The 20,283-nt window shown below is 38.2% G+C and overlaps 1 protein-coding gene across 5 annotated transcripts in view; it reads right to left on the reverse strand.

The window, feature by feature from the left end:
• Positions 1 to 20,283, reverse strand: part of SPOCK3 (SPARC (osteonectin), cwcv and kazal like domains proteoglycan 3) — a 488,449-nt gene that overhangs the window by 26,375 nt on the left and 441,791 nt on the right. For all 5 annotated transcript variants that reach the window (XM_070048215.2, XM_070048217.2, XM_070048219.2 and 2 more), the window contains one exon: positions 13,278 to 13,397. In XM_070048215.2, coding sequence (XP_069904316.1) covers positions 13,278 to 13,397 — 120 coding nt within the window. The remainder of the gene's footprint in view (positions 1 to 13,277; positions 13,398 to 20,283) is intronic.

Raw genomic sequence — 20,283 nt, forward strand, 5'->3', positions numbered from 1 at the left:
TATTATTATTCACAAGGTCTGCAAATAGTAAATGCAGACATGTTAAGCACCAGGAAAATGGGACTTAAAACTTATTCTCAAAGAAAATTATATAATTAACCAAGAAGGAATCTGAGATGATCTGGTTGTTGGAAGTAACCTAGATCAAATATCTGACTCGATTGGCCCAACCAAATTACTAATAACTCAGGCAAAGAAAAAATCCTCATTTTTAGTAACAGGCAATACTTAACAGTGTCTCCACTGTCTTGCACAATATGTACAATAATAATAAAATAAAAAAGATAGAGATGCACAGAAAAAGGAATGAAGTATTAAAAAATCACCTCCCTGTCAAAGGACAAAGCAACTGATAGAACTATGTTCAGGACAGATGTACAAGAATCAGAGAAAAAGAGAAAATTTCAAAATGTAGTGTAAATGATGAAAATTTGCATTAAAATAATAAATGGCAACACGAGCAATAAGCAAATGGAAATGTTAGGCAAAGGAGTAGGAGGTGGAGAAGGAGAAGGGAGGGTGTAGAGGAAGACAAAGAAGTAGAAAGAGGAGGGAGAGGGTGGTGAGAGGAGGAAGAGGGTGAAGGCAGGAAAGAGAGGAGGGGAGGAGAAAGAGTACAGAAAATAAAGGAGCTATGGGTAATTATCCAACAATTTCACAGAGAAGCAACTGAAATGGCAGGAGAGAGAAAATGGGGTAGAAGAAGCATTTCAGGGGTTAAAAGAAAATTCTCCAAAATTGGAGACCTGCATCTAACTAGAAATAGGAATCTTCCAGAACATGAACCAGGATGAATACCAACCAAACATATAAAAGCAAACAAAACCGAGACACACCAAGTCAAACTGCTCAATCCCAGTGATAAGGAGAAAGAAATTTAAAGCAGCTAGAGGCAAAATCTATGTTCCCCCAGAGGAGCGACCCTAAGACAACAGCAGACCTGCTGCTGGAACTCTGCAAGCCAGAATAAAATGAACCGACAGGAGTAACGCGCTGAAAGAAGAAAGCGGCTCTCCTCCCAGAGAAATGTCTCTCCAAAAGGAAGGAGGACTAGCTTTAGGGCAAATAACATGCATTTATTTCAAGTAGAAGTGAACCATAAGAAAAAAGCGGGCTTTACGGATTCATTAAATGCAACGTGAAGCAGAAACTTGAATCTCAACAAACAGAGACAACTGACGGATTCTGGGTATAGCATAAGAGAAGATATAAATTTATAACTTTCACTTGGAATCATTTAAAAATACATATCTCTTCTGAAATTATTAGATTATATATTTTGAATTATAGCATGTAAGAGCAAAATGTTGATGAAAAATAGCACAGAACATGGAAAAATTGGGAGTTTTAAGTCCTGTTTTAAATATATTGAAATTGCAAAATGTTATATAAAGGAAGATCATGAAAAATTAAATTTGCATCTTGTAAACCCTAGGACAATGATGAAAGATTTTAAAAGCGATTTTTAAAAGCAAAAAGTATAATAAACCAAAATACAAATAAAATAAAATCATAAAAATACTTAATTGGTTCAAAATAAGGCATTGTAAGAGAAGAAAAATGGGCAAAGAAGAGTTGGAAAAATATAGAAAACAACAGCAAGAAGCTAGATTGCAATTAAATGGTATCAGTAATTAAATCAGATATAAAATGAGGAGAGGGGGAGGCGGGTTTACCTAGGAAGTCCAAACAGACTGTGGGCTCAGGGCTTAGCCCTCTGCCTCTGCTGAGCCGCCCGCCTGGCCTGCCCAGGTGTATTCTCTCCATTCAACCATGTAACCTTGTTCTCCCCCAGTCCTAGTGGCTGGGCACTCTGTCTACCCCTCCCATTCTGAGGGATGCCCTATCCCCAAAAAGCCTTATCACTCTGCGGTCTGTCTCAGACCTGAATTCTTTCTTGCTTGAAGACAAGACCCCACAGCTTCCATGGTCTCTTCTGTGACCAGGGGAATGAATGGAGCTGGTAAGAGTGATATCGGAATTTGGGGTGCCATATGATATCACCCTATGCTTATTAATAAGTTCCCAATATTAATAAGTCTGTGTGGATTCTTGCCTAATATTCAAAGAATTCTGAATACTGGCATAAATGAACGAGGCAGCACGGTCGGTACATTTTAAGCTTTTATTCAGTGTGAAAGATGCAGAGGAGAGTGAGGGCCAAGTCTAAAGGAGAGAGGTAGATCTGGGTTCATACCGAGCACCAGGAACCAGCCATGTGGAAGAGCATCCAGGCCAGGAAGCATGAGGTGGATTGGCCCGAAGGCCAAGCACCCTGGAGGCACAGGGCTGCAGCCAGCCCCCTTCTGGCAAGAGGCCAGGGAAAGGAAGGAAAGGCCTGGACAATCCTGTCCTAGGTTTTAATCCACCTTCAAAGGGGAGTGGTTAAAGTAACCTGATTGGCCAGTGGGCGCTCAGGTGTGGTCATGTAGCGGTGTGAGGTCACACAGGGGCGTGGTGAAGCCATAGTCTTCAAGCTCACAAACCTAATCAATTGTAACCTGTATGCCGGTCGACTTCAAAAGGAAACCATATTCATGTGTCTTTACCTACTGTATTATTAAATAAGCCTATACTATTTATATAATTAGCATATAGACTACAAAAATAAAGAAAATGAATAAATATGTTACATGTATGTTCCTTCCTAATTGTGATATGTTGAAAATAATTGAACATTCATTAACATCTCAAAGGAATCATGATAAACTTAATTGTTTTTGTTTGATTGCTCAACATATGCTTTAAGGAGAGTTATGGTGCATGGGCTCTTTTATTTCCCCATTAAACAACCTTAGATGATACTGCTTCTGAGTTACTTCATTTGCTTTTTATTTCTACCTTTGCCTTTAGATTTAATGATCACTTTTCTAAAACATCTTATATTCAGTGTTCAAGGATTTTTATGTATTACACAACTGCATTGGAATCAAATTAGACAGGAAAATGCTTATGTAATAAATGACCAGGCATATTTGCAGTATTTATTTTTCATCAAAAACATAATTTCTTACCCTCTTTGTTGTCTTTGTAGGGAGAGTATTGCTTAATTTTAGACCATTGAGATCACAGCTTAACCCTTGTTCTGAACATCCAACAGAGTTATATTTAGAAATTAAGGTGTTCATTTTATTGAAAACATAATAAATTTTATAATATTTCACTCACTGAGGGAAAAATATTATTACTACTTATCAGTGATTCCAAAATTGCCAATGCTAAAAGTAACCCCCACTGTCTTTTAGTAAAATATTACCTAAAGACTATAAGCTAAATAAATAAATAAAATATTTCCTAAAGACTACAGGTTAAACAAAGTCCTAAAGTCTACAGGCTAACAAATTACACAGAGGAATTTCCAAGGCCATGATGATGTAACAAAACACAGAGCTCCTGTATTATGTCATTCATGGAGCTCCCTAAGTAGACTGTAAAAGTTTTAATCCATAAAAGATTACACTATTTCAGCTAAATTTGAAATATGTAAATTCTACAAAATTGAAATACTAAAGTATATAATCAAATTTTATGACAGTTACTGTGTCTACCTAATAAAAGAAGAAAATGCCAGATGTCTCAATAATTAGAACTACCAAAATAGGCAATGATCTGGGTCTTTCATTGTATTACTTGAAATAAGAAGATAAAATTTATCTCCCGACTTTGCAAATCTTTGTTTTCAGAAGATGAAGTTCCCTGCTATTCCTGGGAGGTTCCTAATTGCATTAAAACGATGCATTGTTTTTAAGCCTTCTGATTCCAAATTCAATCTTCCTCACAACATGAAGACAGCATGACACAAAGAGAGCAATATCTCGGTGAGAAATTAGACTGTATTTATTTACCCTGGGGGTTTAAGTAATTCTCTCATTTTCTCTGACTGAGGAGAACATTTGGTGTGTAAGAAAGCAAAAATAAGACATGATCTTAATCTAGGTCAGGCTGTTAATCGGAGGATTTTGCATATGACACTAGTTTCCTGATGCTTTCTGAATTGATAAAAGAAAATTAACACAACATCCCTTTCAAAGCAGTACATATTCTAGATTGCAACTATATTTACAAAAAACGTGGGTATAGTCTTTCCATTCTTTGATTTTGGGTTTTAAAAAACAAAACAAAAGATATAAATTACAATAGATGCAATGTATACTTATTGAAAAAGTCTCAAAAATTATTTTCACGGGAATAATGCTAGCAGAGGCCCAATGATTTGAATTTTCTTCAAAATATTAGCATAAAACATAATTTTTACATCTTATTAGTTTCTGTCTTGGATATTTCTATTTTTCCTTGATAGCTCTAAGATATATTCAAGAAGTCCTTTTTTAAAACATGAGAAAAATTTAAGTTATCAAAAATAATCACAGACTTCAGCTTGCTGAGTGTCTAAAAAAGCTATGCCATTATTGACATTTTGTGTCAGTGTTTGACAGTTATATATGATTACTAAAACAATTACTAGAAAAGGCACTGTTGTGACCATGTTCTAAGATTTTAGCAGAGTAAAGACAGGCTTACTTAATGTATCATACACAATAATGTTAATCTGATAGCCAGTGTACAAGGTCTAGCCAGCTCTTCTTTCTTTATAAAACCATCTTCTACATTTAGGGTGCATTAACTTTGAAAAATCAATGAAGTATCTTTCCAATCATACTCTATCAAGTCTGGATGCTATTTTTTAGACGCTTGCCCTCCTATCATTCAGTGGGCTTGAAACAGCAGCTCCAGATTTCTTTATCACTCTTTGGAAATAGGGGAATGTGTAGATTAAAAAAAAAAAATGTGTTAGACTTGTTACTTAATCATTAAACAAATTGTTACCGAGTCTGTGATGTGACATGTTCTTTTCCAGTAGCTAAAGACTCCACAGCAGAAAAGCTGGGGCTTCTGAGAGCTTACATGTTATTGGGAAGCCAGAGGAAGTAACTCCCTAAGACATTCTTTTTTTTTTTTTTTTTTAAGGTTTATTTTATTTATTTGAAAGAGTTACAGAGAGAGGTAGAGCCAGAGAAAGAGAGAGGGAGAGAGGTCTTCCATCCTCTGGCTCACTCCCCAGTTGGCCACAACAGTCAGAGCTGGGCTGATCCGAAGCCAGGAGCCAGGAGCTTCCTCCGGGTCTCCCACGCCGGTGCAGGGGCCCAAGGACTTGGGCCAGCTTCTATGGCTTTCCTAGGCCATAGCGGAGAGCTGGATGTGAAGTGAAGCAACCAGGACTCAAACCAGCATCCAGATGGAATGCCGGCACTGCAGGCTGGGGCTTTAACCCGCTGTGCCATAGCGCCAGCCCCCAGATATTCTTATGTTGGGGAGCAATGTGTGCTAAGGAGCAAAGCAGCATGAGGAGGCAACTGCTGTGTAGTGGTGTGGCTGTTTCCTAGGGGTGGAGGAAAGACGCCCGACCATGCATGCATGAGCCTGTGTGGAGAGTGTTCTGGGAAAAGTGAGCAGTAACTGTGCAGCCAGTGTCTACCATAAGAAAGTATGTTCATCAAAAGAGATGTTATAATACCTCTGAGAGCCCAGAGAAAGGTCAGGTCAGCAGGCAGTGGTCAGTCCCCATTACTGATATATACTAATAGCATTTGCCTATCAGCTTTATGAGTAGGAAAAAATAGTGGAATTAGAGATCACAGTACCCATTCTGTATTCAGCTTAAGTATCATTTGTAGCCATGTAGTTTACACTTAATTGCTTGGGGCCGGCTCTCTGGCACAGTGGGTTAAGCCTCAACCTACAACGCCAGCATCCCATATGGGCACTGGTTGGAGTCCCAGCTGCCCACTTCCTATCCAACTCCCTGTTGATGGCCTGGGAAAACAGTGGAGGATGGCCCAAGTGCTGGGGCCCCTGCACCCATGTGGGAGACCCGGAAGAAGCTCCTGGCTCCTGGCTTTGGATAGGCCCAGCTCCAGGATTGCACCAGAGGGTGGAAGACCTCTCTCTCTGTCTTTGTCTGCCCACAACTCTACCTCTCAAGTAAATAAATAAATCTTACGTGAATGTGTGTGTGTGTGTGTGTGTAAAGTTTCTATTTTGATGCTGCGTTATAAGATTAGCATAAAAGAAAATGAAGGATGGTATAGCTTAACTCGTGTTTTTACTCATTAGAACAAAACAGGGAAATTACACAAGCAGATAAAATGTATGTATTACCTGAGAAAGCAATTTAGGCCATGAGAGTATTACAGACTAACACATATAAAAAGCAGTGAATTTTTAGATGACTTTTATTGGATTCACTCTTAAAAAAACTATTGTTTGGTAGTTTTAAAATGGGTAATTTTACAAAGGAGAACTTAAACAGTGGATTCATATTCAACAAAAAAAATATTGGTTCTTCTCTCTTGGCAAATATTTACATGTAGCTTTTCTGGACTATATACATTTGGGCCTTAATAGTTGTACGTGTTAGAGTTGGAAATATTACATAACAAAGGTAGGGTCTGCAGTGGGGTGGAGTGCTAACTTATTCAGATTATTAAAGAATATAAAGTATTAACAAAGAAGGCATACACTACCACCCTTCTCTACCCTCCTCCTCCATGCCCAGCTGTGCAGGGCCAACTTATATGGACCTCTCAATACCATTCATTAGCTTTTCACTGTATGTTTATATATATAATATATATATTTAACTTTATATAATATATAATATATGATTTTATATATAGTCTGGTCAAATACATATAAGTTTTAAAAGTTATTTTGCAAGAAATTACTTTGCAAGGAACTACATATTCTATTTACATTTATTTTAATTTCATACAAAGTAGATCTATGATACTCACATAATGCAAATTGGCAATTTTAATGAAAAAGGCATTCATAATTCAAATGTCATTGGAGAGGCAGATTTATCAAAAGACAAATCTACTTCAAAGGTAACTGTGTGCACATTAAACAATAGACATTGGCATTTAGGTAATCTTTGCACAATCACAAAAATAAGCAGGTTATAGAACAGGCAGTTAGCCTAGCAATTAAAATGCCTACATCCTTTACATCATGGTGTCTGGGTTCAGTTCTTGGTTCCGGCTCCTGATTCCAGCATCCTGCCAGTGCAAACTCTGGGAGGTAATAATGACGGCTCAAGTAATTGAGTTCCTGCAACCCATGAAGGACAGACACCATGGTTGCATTTCCAGCTCCTGGCTTCAGCCTTGTCCCAGCCCTGAACATTGTGGGCATTTAAGCAATGAGCCAGCAGATGGGAGCGCTCTCTCAGTCTTGCTCTCCTGTCTGTCTTTCTCCCCTTCTCCCTCTTTTCCCCTTTCTCTATGCATCTCCCTGTCTTTAAAATATTTTTTTAAAAAATGTGTATTTTGGCCCTCTCTTGTATATTTGCCCCTACCATCACTATTCTGAAACTTAAGTAAAACAACAAGCGCAACATACTTTGCAAATTCTATTGACTTAAAAATGTGATTGACTTAGAAGATTCAGATGAATTGTTTCATTTTAAGTACTTGGGTTATAATTTAATAGTCAATGAATGAAAAACAAAATCATAGTAAATCAACAGAGTTTAATGACAAACACAATCAAGCATATTTTTGTCAGATTTACAGTCATTTTTTTGTGCATTAAATTTGAAGTTGGGCAATTAAGCAGATATTCTGACCACCCAAAATGCACATCAACTTCAATCTAAATCTCTCTATCTTTTCAGTCAAATGGGTATTGTAATCCACAGAGAAATGGGTACAAATTGGTATATAGATTTATTACACAAAAAGGTTAGTGTGTGTGTGTTACCTATGTTATTTTACAGGCCTCCAGATGGTATAACCAAATTAGATTATAAAATCTCTTTTGAAAATTTGATTCTGTTTGACTCAGAGGTAAGTAAGTGCTTGTATAAATTACATCTTAACATTTCTGGAAATTAAAAAGATACTAATTCTTTCAAAAATATTCTTCTTAAATTTTAGTTTTTATTTTTAATTTTATTTATTTGAAAGAAAGAGATAGAATACCCCCCATCCATTGGTTCACTCCCCAAAAGCCCATAACAGCTAGGGCTGAGCCAGGCTGAATCCGGGAGAATAGAACTCAGTCTGGGTCTTCCACTTGGGTGGCAGGGACTCGGCGATTTGAGCCATCACTGCTGCCTCCAAGAGTGCAGGGGAGCAGGAACGTGGGCAGGAGCCAGGACCTGAGCTCAGGGACTCTGACACGAGATGTGAGCGTCCCAAGCAGCATCTCAACCATGGTGCCAAGTGTCTACCCTTTAAAAACAGTCTTATTAGAAAAGTGCTGTAGTAATTGAATTTGCATAATTTAAATAAGAGAGACTAGCTAAATTTTTTTTTAAATGGTGGAGCCAGTGTTGTGGATTAATGGGCAAAGCTGCTGCCTACAATGGTGTCATCCCATATGGGCACCAGTTCAAGTCCCAGATGCTCTACTTCCCATCCAGCTCTCTGCTAATGTGCCTGGGAAGGCAGCAGAAGATGGCCCAAGCACTTGGGCCCCTGCCACCCGTATGGGAGACCCAGATGGAGTTCCAGGCTCCTGGATTCCACCTGACCAGACCTGCCATTGTGGCCATTTGCAGAGTGAACGAACATATGGAACATCTCTCTCTGTCTCTCCATGACGCTGCCTTTCAAATAAGCAAAATAAATATATTTTTAAATTGAGCCACAGCTTTAGCATTATCGTCATTAATTATAATAGCACATGCATATGCTATTCTATTTGGTATATTTCCCTAAACTTACATAAATGTATTGATTACATTAGCTGATGTTATATCTACTAAATGTGTAAGATCATAAAAATACATAAATTTGTTTTTAGTAAAATTAAGTCATTTAGATCTCAAACTTTATTTCAATAGTAATTATGTTTTTAACTGACCAACTCAAAAATAATTTCCAAGACTTTCTGCTAATTTAAAATCTTAGACTTATGCTAGATAATTGATGAATATTCTCTGATGAATATCTAGTATCTAAATTATCTCTAAAAACAGTGAAAACAATAAAGCATGGTTTTAATTTATATAGCATCTTGTCTCTTATTTTTATGTCATTTGTGTCTTTTATTTTTATGTCAAGTGTTTTCTATATACTTAATTATGTTAATAAACACGTTCCTTTTGCCACATGTTCTTTTTTGCCACATTAAAAAGATATATGACAAAGAAGCATAAGGCTATAAAAACATAAAATGTGTATTTATAGGTTGTGTTAATCTACTACACAATTCTGATACATGACTGTTTATCTACCTCAGAATTTTCTCTATAAAGTAAAAAATAACGCAATGAATATTTATATATATACTCTCCTAGGAAAAATAATGAAACAAGACAACTCTTTATGCAAGATACACAGGGTATTTTTTTCTGTTTTATAACAAATTGAATGATTGTTCCAAAAACAAGAAGAACAAAAACCTAAGCCAATAAAAAATTATAAAAGATTAAACCAAAAACATTGTTTGTTATGGTAGATATAGGCCACTATTTAAAGGATTTATTTATAAGAATTTAAAAAATAGAATCAACTATTATACTGGTACACAATTAGAATTTGACCAAATTTTCTTGGATTTCTGGTCTGCTATTAGTAGGATATTTTAATGTTAGTTTTTCTTCAAATTGGGTAATACACTTGAAAGGCAAACATTTTGTGTCTTATCACAATATTTTCATGTGCTTCAAGTTCACTTTGTCATGTCCTTATCTTCTTCACATCATTAATTATTTGAAAACAAACAAACAAAACAAAATCAGATCACTGTCACATTAAACAAAAAAACAACTATGGGTTATATTTTAAAAAAGACAACTAAACATAACTAATAAGCCGGCGCTGCGGCTCACTAGGCTAATCCTCCACCTAGCAGCGCCGGCACACCGGGTTCTAGTCCTGGTCAGGGCGCCGGATTCTGTCCCGGTTGCCCCTCTTCCAGCCCAGCTCTCTGCTGTGGCCCGGGAGTGCAGTGGAGGATGGCCCAAGTGCTTGGGCCCTGCACCCCATGGGAGACCAGGAGAAGCACCTGGCTCCTGCCATCGGATCAGCGCGGTGCCCCGGCCGCAGCACGCCAGCCGTGGCGGCCATTGGAGGGTGAACCAACGGTAAAGGAAGATCTTTCTCTCTGTCTCTCTCTCTCACTATCCACTCTGCCTAAAAACAAAACAAAACAAAACAAAACAAAAAACAAACAAACAAAAAAAACCAAACAAAAAAACAAACAAAAAAAAACTAATAAAGACTGCAGTAAATGTTAGCAAAGATATTAGACAAATGTGAAAAAATGAAATACATTCATTGTAGTATTATGATCAGATGAGGTGAAATCTGATCTGGAAAGCAGTATATACGATAAGAGTTTACCAAAATATACAAAATAAGTGATAAGAAGCACAATTTATTGATGTAACAGAAATACATCCATATGTTCTTTAAAACTGAAGAAAGAACACATAAACTGCCAAAAGTGCTTGCAGGATCTGTTTAAATATAATTATAATGGAAACCATCAATATACCTTTCTCAGGATTGAGCACATAAGTAGACATCACTTATGTTGTGCTTTGTTCTGTTTGCTATATCAAAGGTTTCTGACATATAATTCATATTCAAATTCAATACCAATTAAATAAATGCAAATTAAATTAAGGATGAAATATGATAGCACAGTCACCAGAGTGGAAAGGTTAAAAAGAATAGCAATAGTTTTTGTTAGTGGAGATGCAGGTAGAAATTAACTATCATGCCTGCTGTCAGAAACTTTAATTCCATGATATTTTAAGTTTTATTTCTTCTTCACTTATTTGAAAGGCAGAGAGAGAAAGAGGGAGAGGGAGGGTAGGGGAGAGAGAAAGAGAGAGAGAGAGACTCTTCCATCCACTGGTTTACTCCCCAAATGCACATGCCACAACAGCCAGGGCTGGGCCAGGCTGAAGCCAGGAACCAGGAACTCCATCCAGGTCTCCCACATGGGTGCCAGAGACTCCGGTAATTGGGCCATCACCTGCGGCCCTCCAAGTGCATTGGCAGGAAGCTGATCAGAAGCAGAAGTGGGACTTGATCCCAGAAACTCCAATGTGGGATGTGGATTTCCCTAGTAGCAGCGTCCTAAGCTATTTACAATGCAGTTTGGGAATGAATTATCATTTGTAATCTGAGATGCATGCACATTTGACCTATTACCCTAACTGCTTAGACTCTTTCTCACAGAAATAAAGAAATATAACCTGGCCGGCGCCGCGGCTCACTAGGCTAATCCTCCGCCTTGCGGCGCCGGCACACCGGGTTCTAGTCCTGGTCGGGGCGCCGGATTCTGTCCCGGTTGCCCCTCTTCCAGGCCAGCTCTCTGCTGTGGCCAGGGAGTGCAGTGGAGGATGGCCCAAGTACTTGGGCCCTGCACCCCATGGGAGACCAGGATAGGTGCCTGGCTCCTGCCACCGGATCAGCGCGGTGCGCCGGCCGCAGAGCGCCGGCCGTGGTGGCCATTGGAGGGTGAACCAATGGCAAAGGAAGACCTTTCTCTCTCTCTCTCACTGTCCACTCTGTCAAAAAAAAATTAAAAAAAAAAAAAAAGAAATATAACCTGACTGCAGTATTATCACGGGGAAAACAATGACACAACAAATAATCATTTCTGGGAGAAAACTCTTGATTTAATTATAGGATAGCCACACAATGTATATTAGATGGTTTTTGCATTGTGTGTCCACTTATTCCATTCATTTTTATATTGTGAACATTGCGTCAAATTCTATGCTAGGCTCTGGCAATTGAGTAGTGGATAAGAACACTATCTTTACAGTCTCCAGCAGATTATAGGGTGAGAAGGATGATTAAAATGCACATGTAGATTACCACTGTGCTGGATAGTAATTAATGCTATGAAGGAAAGACAGAAAAGATAAGGGCAGGGTGGTATTGGAGGACTGGTTCACAAATTAACTATGATAGAGTCAAAGAAAGAGTCGCCCAGTGCCGTGCACATCTGAGCAGTGTGGGGAATTAAAATTTCACCCCTCTGCTCACTGGAGGCTAATTTCTGGGCATTTACTTCTAGCTGGTCTCTGACTCCTTCAATCATGACAATAATCCTGTGGTTCACTTTTTTCTCTCCTGTCCCAAGATACCCAACGCCAGAGGAACTGCTTCTGATTGATTCCCTTTCCAAAGAGTCTCAAGATGTTTCCTCAAAGAGCTAGATAGTTCCCTCTACAAATCTGGAAGGGATCATTAGTCTGAACTCCAGGCCAAAGGAGAAATTTGATAGCAATAAAAATATTCAACTATGGTATCGGCAGAAGTGAAGACGTGGGCTTCTTTCTTTAGACCAGGATGTAAGATCTTTTACACACCCCAGTCATTCAGAGGTGAATCTTAACTGCTGTGATTTCTAGAACATAAGCTCAGTCTAAAAGGCATCCAAAAATGCTACAATTAACCAAAATTTACTCAATAAACCCACAGACAAAATTAAGACACTCTTCTCTAGGATAGGGAAAATAGTGTAATTTTTCAGTGAAATTCATTAGAAGGCACTTATGAGTAGTCATCACACATTCAGATTTAAGACGACGGAACCAAATTATGACCTTCCTTGCTTATGGGGACATGATTCTTCTGCTGTCACCTTCAATGTGGAAGTGCAATCTTGAACAAAATCCAGGAGTAATAACACAGTACATAATCTGCTTCCTAAAATGCCTCCATTGCTTTCGTTGAATTAAGGAATTTTTTGCAATTCCCACCTTCCATAGCTGCAAGTCTTATTCTTAAAGCATTTGATATTGGAGTCACAATCAAAATATCACCTTCAGGTGCCACTATTGTGGCATTCTGTATTTAAGTTTTTTGATTTGTTGATAACCCATCTTGTCTACCGACCCATTTCACAGAGTCAGATTTGAATCAGCAAAGCAATCTTCCAAAGGCTAAAATCTGGGAGAGTCTAGCTTTGTTCTCTAAAAATCTAGTTACCCTAAAATTCTTACTTTTACTACCTGTGTTGCTGTACTTCTTTGGTAAAACACTGAAAAATATTCTTTTTAGTCAACAGGAAGCTAAATGGCTTCTAGGGAGATGCCCCCTTTTCTACAAATCAGAGTTGTTGCCAATGTTTTATATCCTTGCAAAATATTATGGGTATGCTGGAAGTAATGATAATGTTTTGAGTTTTGCTCAGCATCTAAGGAAAGAATAAACACGGAAGGATGTTGTTTTGTTCTGAGGAATTCACTGGAAATAAAACCTCCTGTTGGAGATAAAAGCATTCATCCCAGTTAGAAATCTTACTGCTTCTCTCAGGCCGCAGTAAGGCTTTGGTCTTCTTGATTTGGCTTCCACTCTCGTGAAGGGCCTTGAACCAGTCCCGTAATCTGTTCGCCACCTCCCTGAATTCCAGGTCACTGCATGCTAGAAGCAAAGAGAAGCGACACACATGTTGAGTAATAACTCAGCACCGCGCCAATGCTGCCTCTCAAATTATTCCAATACACCAAAGGCAACAATGACTTAAAGAAGTAATAAAATGCCTAAGTGTACTGAAATGTTTTTAAAATGAACGATCAATAAGTACTTCAAACATAGTAAGACATAATGCAATGATCACATCTTATTTCAAAGAGGAATATGATTAAAAGAATTTTACTTCCACTTCTTCTCTCAGGCATAAAATACGTGGTTGAGGATTATAACTGGGAATATAATACAAATTAAATCACAAAATTTATGTGATTTTTTTTTGTGATAAGAGGTTGTGGGCCATCTCTGAAAGCAAAATTGCAAAATCCAAAATGCATATTTATTGGTTAGATTTACTAAATAAACTATGATTCAGAATTTTTCATTCACATATTCAATCCATATAGAAATACTACCTTTTTACATGTGTTTAATCTAGCCTCTTAAGTTTGTTAAGTGTAGAATAATAAGAATGACATTATCTGATACCGGAAAGACTGCAAAAATGACGCTTGGAATTTAAAATATTGAAAAATGACACTTGGAGTGAAATTGACTTTGTCTGCTTTTCAAATGTATTATTTACCAATAATTATATTCTTTAAAATAGCCTACAAAATAAGCAATAACAGAATATGCGTATGAATAACAATTGCTTAAATACAGGTTTCAAATTCAGTTATTGGCTATTAAAAATATTATAAAAATATTTTAAATGTCCCCTTGTTTGCATTATTTAGATGTCATTTTTCCTGCAGGTCTCTCGTGCATGCTTCCAATGTAGCATTTCAACTGACAAGCACTCTATACTCACATTCTTCTTGTTCATTTAGTTAAAAATAATAATTTATACAAGGATACTGTATCATATTACATTATATTTAATATATGTTATACACATTATATTAACATATGCAGCATATGTAATGTAGCATAACATAATATAATGTAATGTTATACACTTCCCTACCACTAAAGCAAAAGATTAAAATGATTAAAAAGACCTTCCCCAGTGAGACAGAATAGTGAATGACCCAGATTAGCAAGTCATTGAGAACACCCAGGAGAGAAAAGATCCTGGAAACTTGTACGATGACAAGAACTGTCATATACAAAGCATATGGGGAGAATGCCTCCAATGTTTCCAATAGCAACATCAGAGGGCCACCTGGACAAGGACAAGTCACTTTATGCTTCTAATCAAGAGCGCCATGTCCAGAAACATCAGGTAGGAGAGTAAGTTAATGATTTTTACATACGTAAAATCCAAGTAACTAGCACCTATATAATCTTTACCTAGGAGGCAACTGGAAAACATGACAGTCCAGAGAGAAAAGCAAGGAAGTGGATGGTGCAGGCACAGGAGTTAGAAGACGGAGGAGAGCAAAGAAGGAAATTTCTGAGAAGATGGTAGAAGAGTTCCTAAGCTCATGTCATGTGCCAAGTGTCAAGGTAGACAGTGGTAGGCCTAAAAATTCTTGGCCAAGTCCGGAATTATAGGCTGAATTTATCACTCCTTCACCTGGGGAAACTTCGTTATAGTGAAAATAAAGGAAAGCATCACTTTTATAAAATTCACATTAGTGAGGCTGAGAGGTAAGGTAGTGAATGCTATGTCCCCAGGATGGTGCTGACAGTACATGGTATCTCCAGCCAGTACCTCTTACAGTAGCATCTTGGTAGGGGCTATATGCTCCCTATTAAAACAAACAATCAAAAAAAAAAAATCCAAAACTATGCACAAGAAAAAAAATGAAATTTTGTTTCAGTATTAGAAAGTTTTCTACAGGCCAGCATCGCGGCTCACTAGGCTAATCCTCCACCTGTGGCGCCGGCACACCGGGTTCTAGTCCCAGTTGGGGGGCTGGATTCTGTCCCGGTTGCCCCTCTTCTAGGCCAGCTCTCTGCTGTGGCCCGGGAGTGCAGTGGAGGATGGCCCAAGTGCTTGGGCCCTGCACCCCATGGGAGACCAGGAAAAGCACCTGGCTCCTGCCATCAGATCAGCGAGGTGCGCCGGCCGCAGTGTGCTGGCCGCGGCGGCCATTGGAGGGTGAACCAACGGCAAAGGAAGACCTTTCTCTCTGTCTCTCTCTCTCTCACTGCCCACTCTGCCTGTCAAAAAAATAAAAAAAATTGAAAAGAAAAAAAAGAAAGTTTTCTACAAACAAGGGGCTTCAAAAGTTTTTGGGAAATGGAGTTAAAAGGTAATGTTATATTATGCAAAGAATTTTTAAATTCATTCACATGGAGGAATTTTGAGAAGTTCAACAAAAATGAATATTATGAAAAAAACTATGCATGGATTTCAAAATTGTTTTACAACAAGCTAAACCTTCTTGAATTCTATTTTTCTATGAACTTCTGGAAGTACCCTTGCACACATGGAAGGACATGTGAAGCCAATTAAACTACTTCAGTGAGGGAACCCAGATTAACAGAGGGAAGAAAATGTAGGGGAGTTTCAGTTTTTATCATTTTTCTGTTTTTTTTATTTTGAAGCATGTGCTGTATGTATGCATTAATTTTCAAAAATAAAGATTTTCAATTTCCTTAATAATTATGAATGCATCTTTTAACTTCAGAAATTCTAACTTTTAACTTCAGAAATTCTCTTCTATGAAACTTTATCATGCAGATACCCAATACCTATCCAAAACATTTATTCAAATAGTGGAACATTATTTATTTAGTACTTTTAGGATAGAAAGTTTGTTTATACAAAATTCCCCATGATCAGTGGTCTGGCAATATTAATTAGGTACATCCAATGAAGCTCTGAGTTATTAATCAAAGTAAAAAGTTTACTGTGCCCTGAAATGGAACAATAACTAAAATAAGGGTGAAAAAATGTAAGAAGCAGAAAAGTGCGTCTATTATACTTCCATTTGTGTAAAAGGGGAAGAAAGATGCACTTGCTTATATACGCCTAAAATATCTCTGCAAATGAATAAGAGAGTGAAACATTCATCTCTGCAATGGGAATTGGGAGATGGGAAGTAAGAACATAGAAAACTTAATGTATTGAACTCTTCCACTTTTAAAAGTTAAAGCATACTTCATTATCTAGTTTAAACAAACATTTAAAAATGAATTTTATTTCTCTAATACAATCTTGTTTTTCACACACCAACCCAGCAAAGAAAAAAATTTTATCTAATAAACTACCTGCTAAAGAATGAAATAAAAAGTTGGTTGAACATGTGTTAGGAACTCTGAATCTTGTAGTAATAATGGTAACAGCAGGTAAGGATGCATACTGATTGTTAGAAGAACTTTTATCTGTGAACCCATTCAATCCTCATAAAAACTCTAAGAAGTTACACTATCACAGCTTCCATTTAAAAAAATATTAGGCCAAGACACTCTGGCAAAAGATCTCTGTGAGTGAGATCCCAGTGGAAAGAACAGGTCTTCAAAGAAGGAGGTACCTTTCTCTGAAGGGAGGAGAGAACCTCCACTTTGACTATGACCTTGTCTAAACAAGATAAGAGTCGGAGAACTCAGAGGGCTTCCATAGCCTTGGAAACTCATGACTGGAGCATAGGGAGATTACTGATGCCATAGACAGGAGTGTCAATTGGTAAAGTCAACAACAGGAGTCACTGTGCACTTACTCCTCATGTAGGATCTCTATCCTTAATGTGCTGTACATTGAGATTTAATGCTATAACGAGTACTCAAACAATATATTTCACTTTGTGTTTCTATGGGGGTGCAAACTGTTGAAATCCTTACTTAATGCATACTAAACTGATCCTCTGTAAAAAAAAAAAAAAGAAAAAAAAAAGAAATTATCAATTCCCAACTTGACTCTCATTGGGATTAAACATGACAATAGGTCTGTTCTTATTTCATCATCATTTAAAAAAATCATCTATTATTTTTCACTTTATGTTTCTGTGTGGGAGCAAACTGTTGGAATCCATACTTAATGTATACTAAGCTGATCTTCTGTATATTAAGATAATCGAAAATGAATCATGATGTGAATGGAAGGGGAGAGGGAGTGGGAAAGGGGAGGGTTGTGGGTGGGAGGGACGGTATGGGGGGAAGCCATTGTAATCCATAAGTCGTACTTTGGAAAATTATATGCATTAAATAAAAGTTAAAAAAAAATGCAAAAAAAAAAAAAAATATTAGGAAACTGAGGCACAGATGACCAAAGAAGTTGGCTGCAGACAGACAATTGGCAGAGCCGCATTTTGAATCCAGAAAGTCAGACTTTGAAATCCAAGGTCCTAATCACTACAGCAAACCAATTCTGTGCTAAGAAAATTAACGTTGTAGTGAACAGCAGTTCAAAACCAACACGTCATGATTATAGGGGTGTGGGATTGATCATCACTGAAGAAATGTTTGATAGGAAACCACACTTTTAGAAGACAACCCCAAACCTGCAGAGTATTATTATATTGTCTGGATGTGACAGGAATCACATTTCAGGGGCGATCATTATGGCCCACGGGAACAGATCGGAGAGATGGTATTGAGCCCCAGCTATAGTATTTGTTACCACTTATTCCACAGCGGCTGACAAAGGTCTCATCCAACAGGTTAACAATAACACAGATTTCAAGTTTTTAATTTCTTTTAAGAAAGATCATGATAGTGCTATTTTTTTAAAAATTATGAGTCAATCTGTCCTTGTTACAAACAAAAGAAAGTAAATATTTAGTTTATAGAATATTGAAATACAATATTTTTGTGGCATGATGTTCATGTTTCACTGTCTACCAAATCATTTTTTGGTGCCAACAATTAACTGATTTAATTTTAGCTTTGGTAATGATTTATCTGAAATCACTGGGCAAAGCGGAGATTGTTACCAAGTCAGAAACTTCAAACCATACACTTTCTGAAAATTAAATTGCATAAATGTAAAATTTAACAAAGTTGATATATTTTATAACTATTAAATTAGCATTCATTAGTACTGATTTTCCTTTTCACTTTGCATATTTTTTCAAGTCTCAAGCATTTTTTCTCAAGTCTCAAGCATTTACATTTACATAGATTTTTACTTTTTTTTTTTTTTTTTTTTACAGGCAGAGTGGATAGTGAGAGAGAGAGACAGAGAGAAAGGTCTTCCTTTTGCCATTGGTTCACCCTCCAATGGCCGCCACAGCTGGCGCGCTGCAGCCGGCGTACCACGCTGATCCGAAGCCAGGAGCCAGGTGCTTCTCCTGGTCTCCCATGGGGTGCAGGGCCCAAGCACTTGGGCCATCCTCCACTGCACTCCCTGGCCACAGCAGAGAGCTGGCCTGGAAGAGGGGCAACCGGCAACCGGGACAGAATCTGGCGCTCCGACTGGGACTAGAACCCGGTGTGCCGGTGCCACTAGGTGGAGGATTAGCCTAGTGAGCCGCGGCGCCGGCCAGATTGTTACATTTTAATAGATAAGCTCTGTCTATCAGAAAACAACTAAAAATTCTCTTCTGTGTTTACTGAATGCTTCTCTCCCCCCAGAATCCCTTTGTTGAAACTTACTTCCCGATGACGTTGTGTTACTAAGACATGGGGCTTTGGCAGGTGGTTATGTCGAGGGGAGAACCCTCACTACTGGGCTTCGTGCCCTCATAAGCAAGCAGATCCCTCACTCCTTCCACCATGCCAGGACCCAGCAAGAGGAAGTCCATCTACTGACCAGGAATCTGGCATTGAGCAGACAATGGACCTGATGGTGACTAGGTCTTAGATGCCCCAGTATCCAGAACTTTATGCCATTAGTTCTCATTGTTTATGAGACACCTGCTCTATGTATTGTGTTATAGCCATTTCAAGTTCTAAGGTGCAATGCAGCACACTTAAATGTAACATTAAGAAAATGCATTTGTTGAAGAATGAACACTGAGAAGACTGAGTTTCTTGGTAAGATTACATTATATGAAAAGGAAGTTTCGGCGTAAGTGCAGAGTCTAGGCAGAGACGTCGCTCTGAGAATGTCGGTATCAGAGACAGAGTTTGCACGCCCTGGTGCATTACCTTTGAGAGAGTTCTATGAGCTTTGTTCCAACAGAAGATTGAAAAAACCAACTCCTATCTCTATTAGGCTTGCTTTACCAATTTTTTTAAAGATTTATTTATTTATTTGACTGACAAAGAGTGGGAGAGGGAGAATGAGCAAGAGAGAGATCATCCATTCACTGGTTTACTCCTCAGATGGCTGGAAAACCCAGGGCTGTGCCAGGCCAAATGCAGGAGCTAGGAACCTCAGCCAGGTCTCCCACATGGGCGGCAGGGGCCCAAGTCCTTGTGCAGTTTTCCCAGTGCATTAGGAGGGGGCTGGCACACGAGTGGTGCACTCAGGACTCCAACGCCCTGTGCTATGGGATGCTGGCATGACAAGTGTGGTTTATCCTGCCGTGCCAAGGCAATGGTCCCAATTCACAAAGTTTTGAAAGCATTTTTCAGAATATCATTCACTTTTGATGAATGTTAGAAAATAATTACCTTATGTAACAAATGCTAAAATAAAATAGCATTGGCATGTAGTGAGCTAAATGACTTCAATGAATCTTAATCATCAAGTAGCAGACTTTTAATTTGATATTTTTTTCTCTTATGATTTTTGTTAAAGGAATTTCCCTGGAGTTAGTGCTGGGTTAAGATGCCAGCATTCAGCTCTCTGCTAGTGGCCTGGGAAAAGCAGTGGAAGATGGCCCAACTATTTGAGCCCCCATCACCCAAGTGGGAGACAAAGAAGAAGCTCCCAGCTCCTGGCTTCTGCCTGGCCCAGCCCTGGTTGTTATGGTCAGCTGGGAAGTGAACCAGCAGATGGAAGGTCTTTCTCTCTGTTTCTCTGTCTCTCTCTGTGATTCTGCCTTTCAAATAAATAATC

This window comes from Oryctolagus cuniculus, chromosome 8, assembly GCF_051225735.1.
Source record: "Oryctolagus cuniculus isolate XC-2025 breed Fujian yellow rabbit chromosome 8, ASM5122573v1, whole genome shotgun sequence".
Lineage (NCBI taxonomy): Eukaryota > Metazoa > Chordata > Mammalia > Lagomorpha > Leporidae > Oryctolagus > Oryctolagus cuniculus.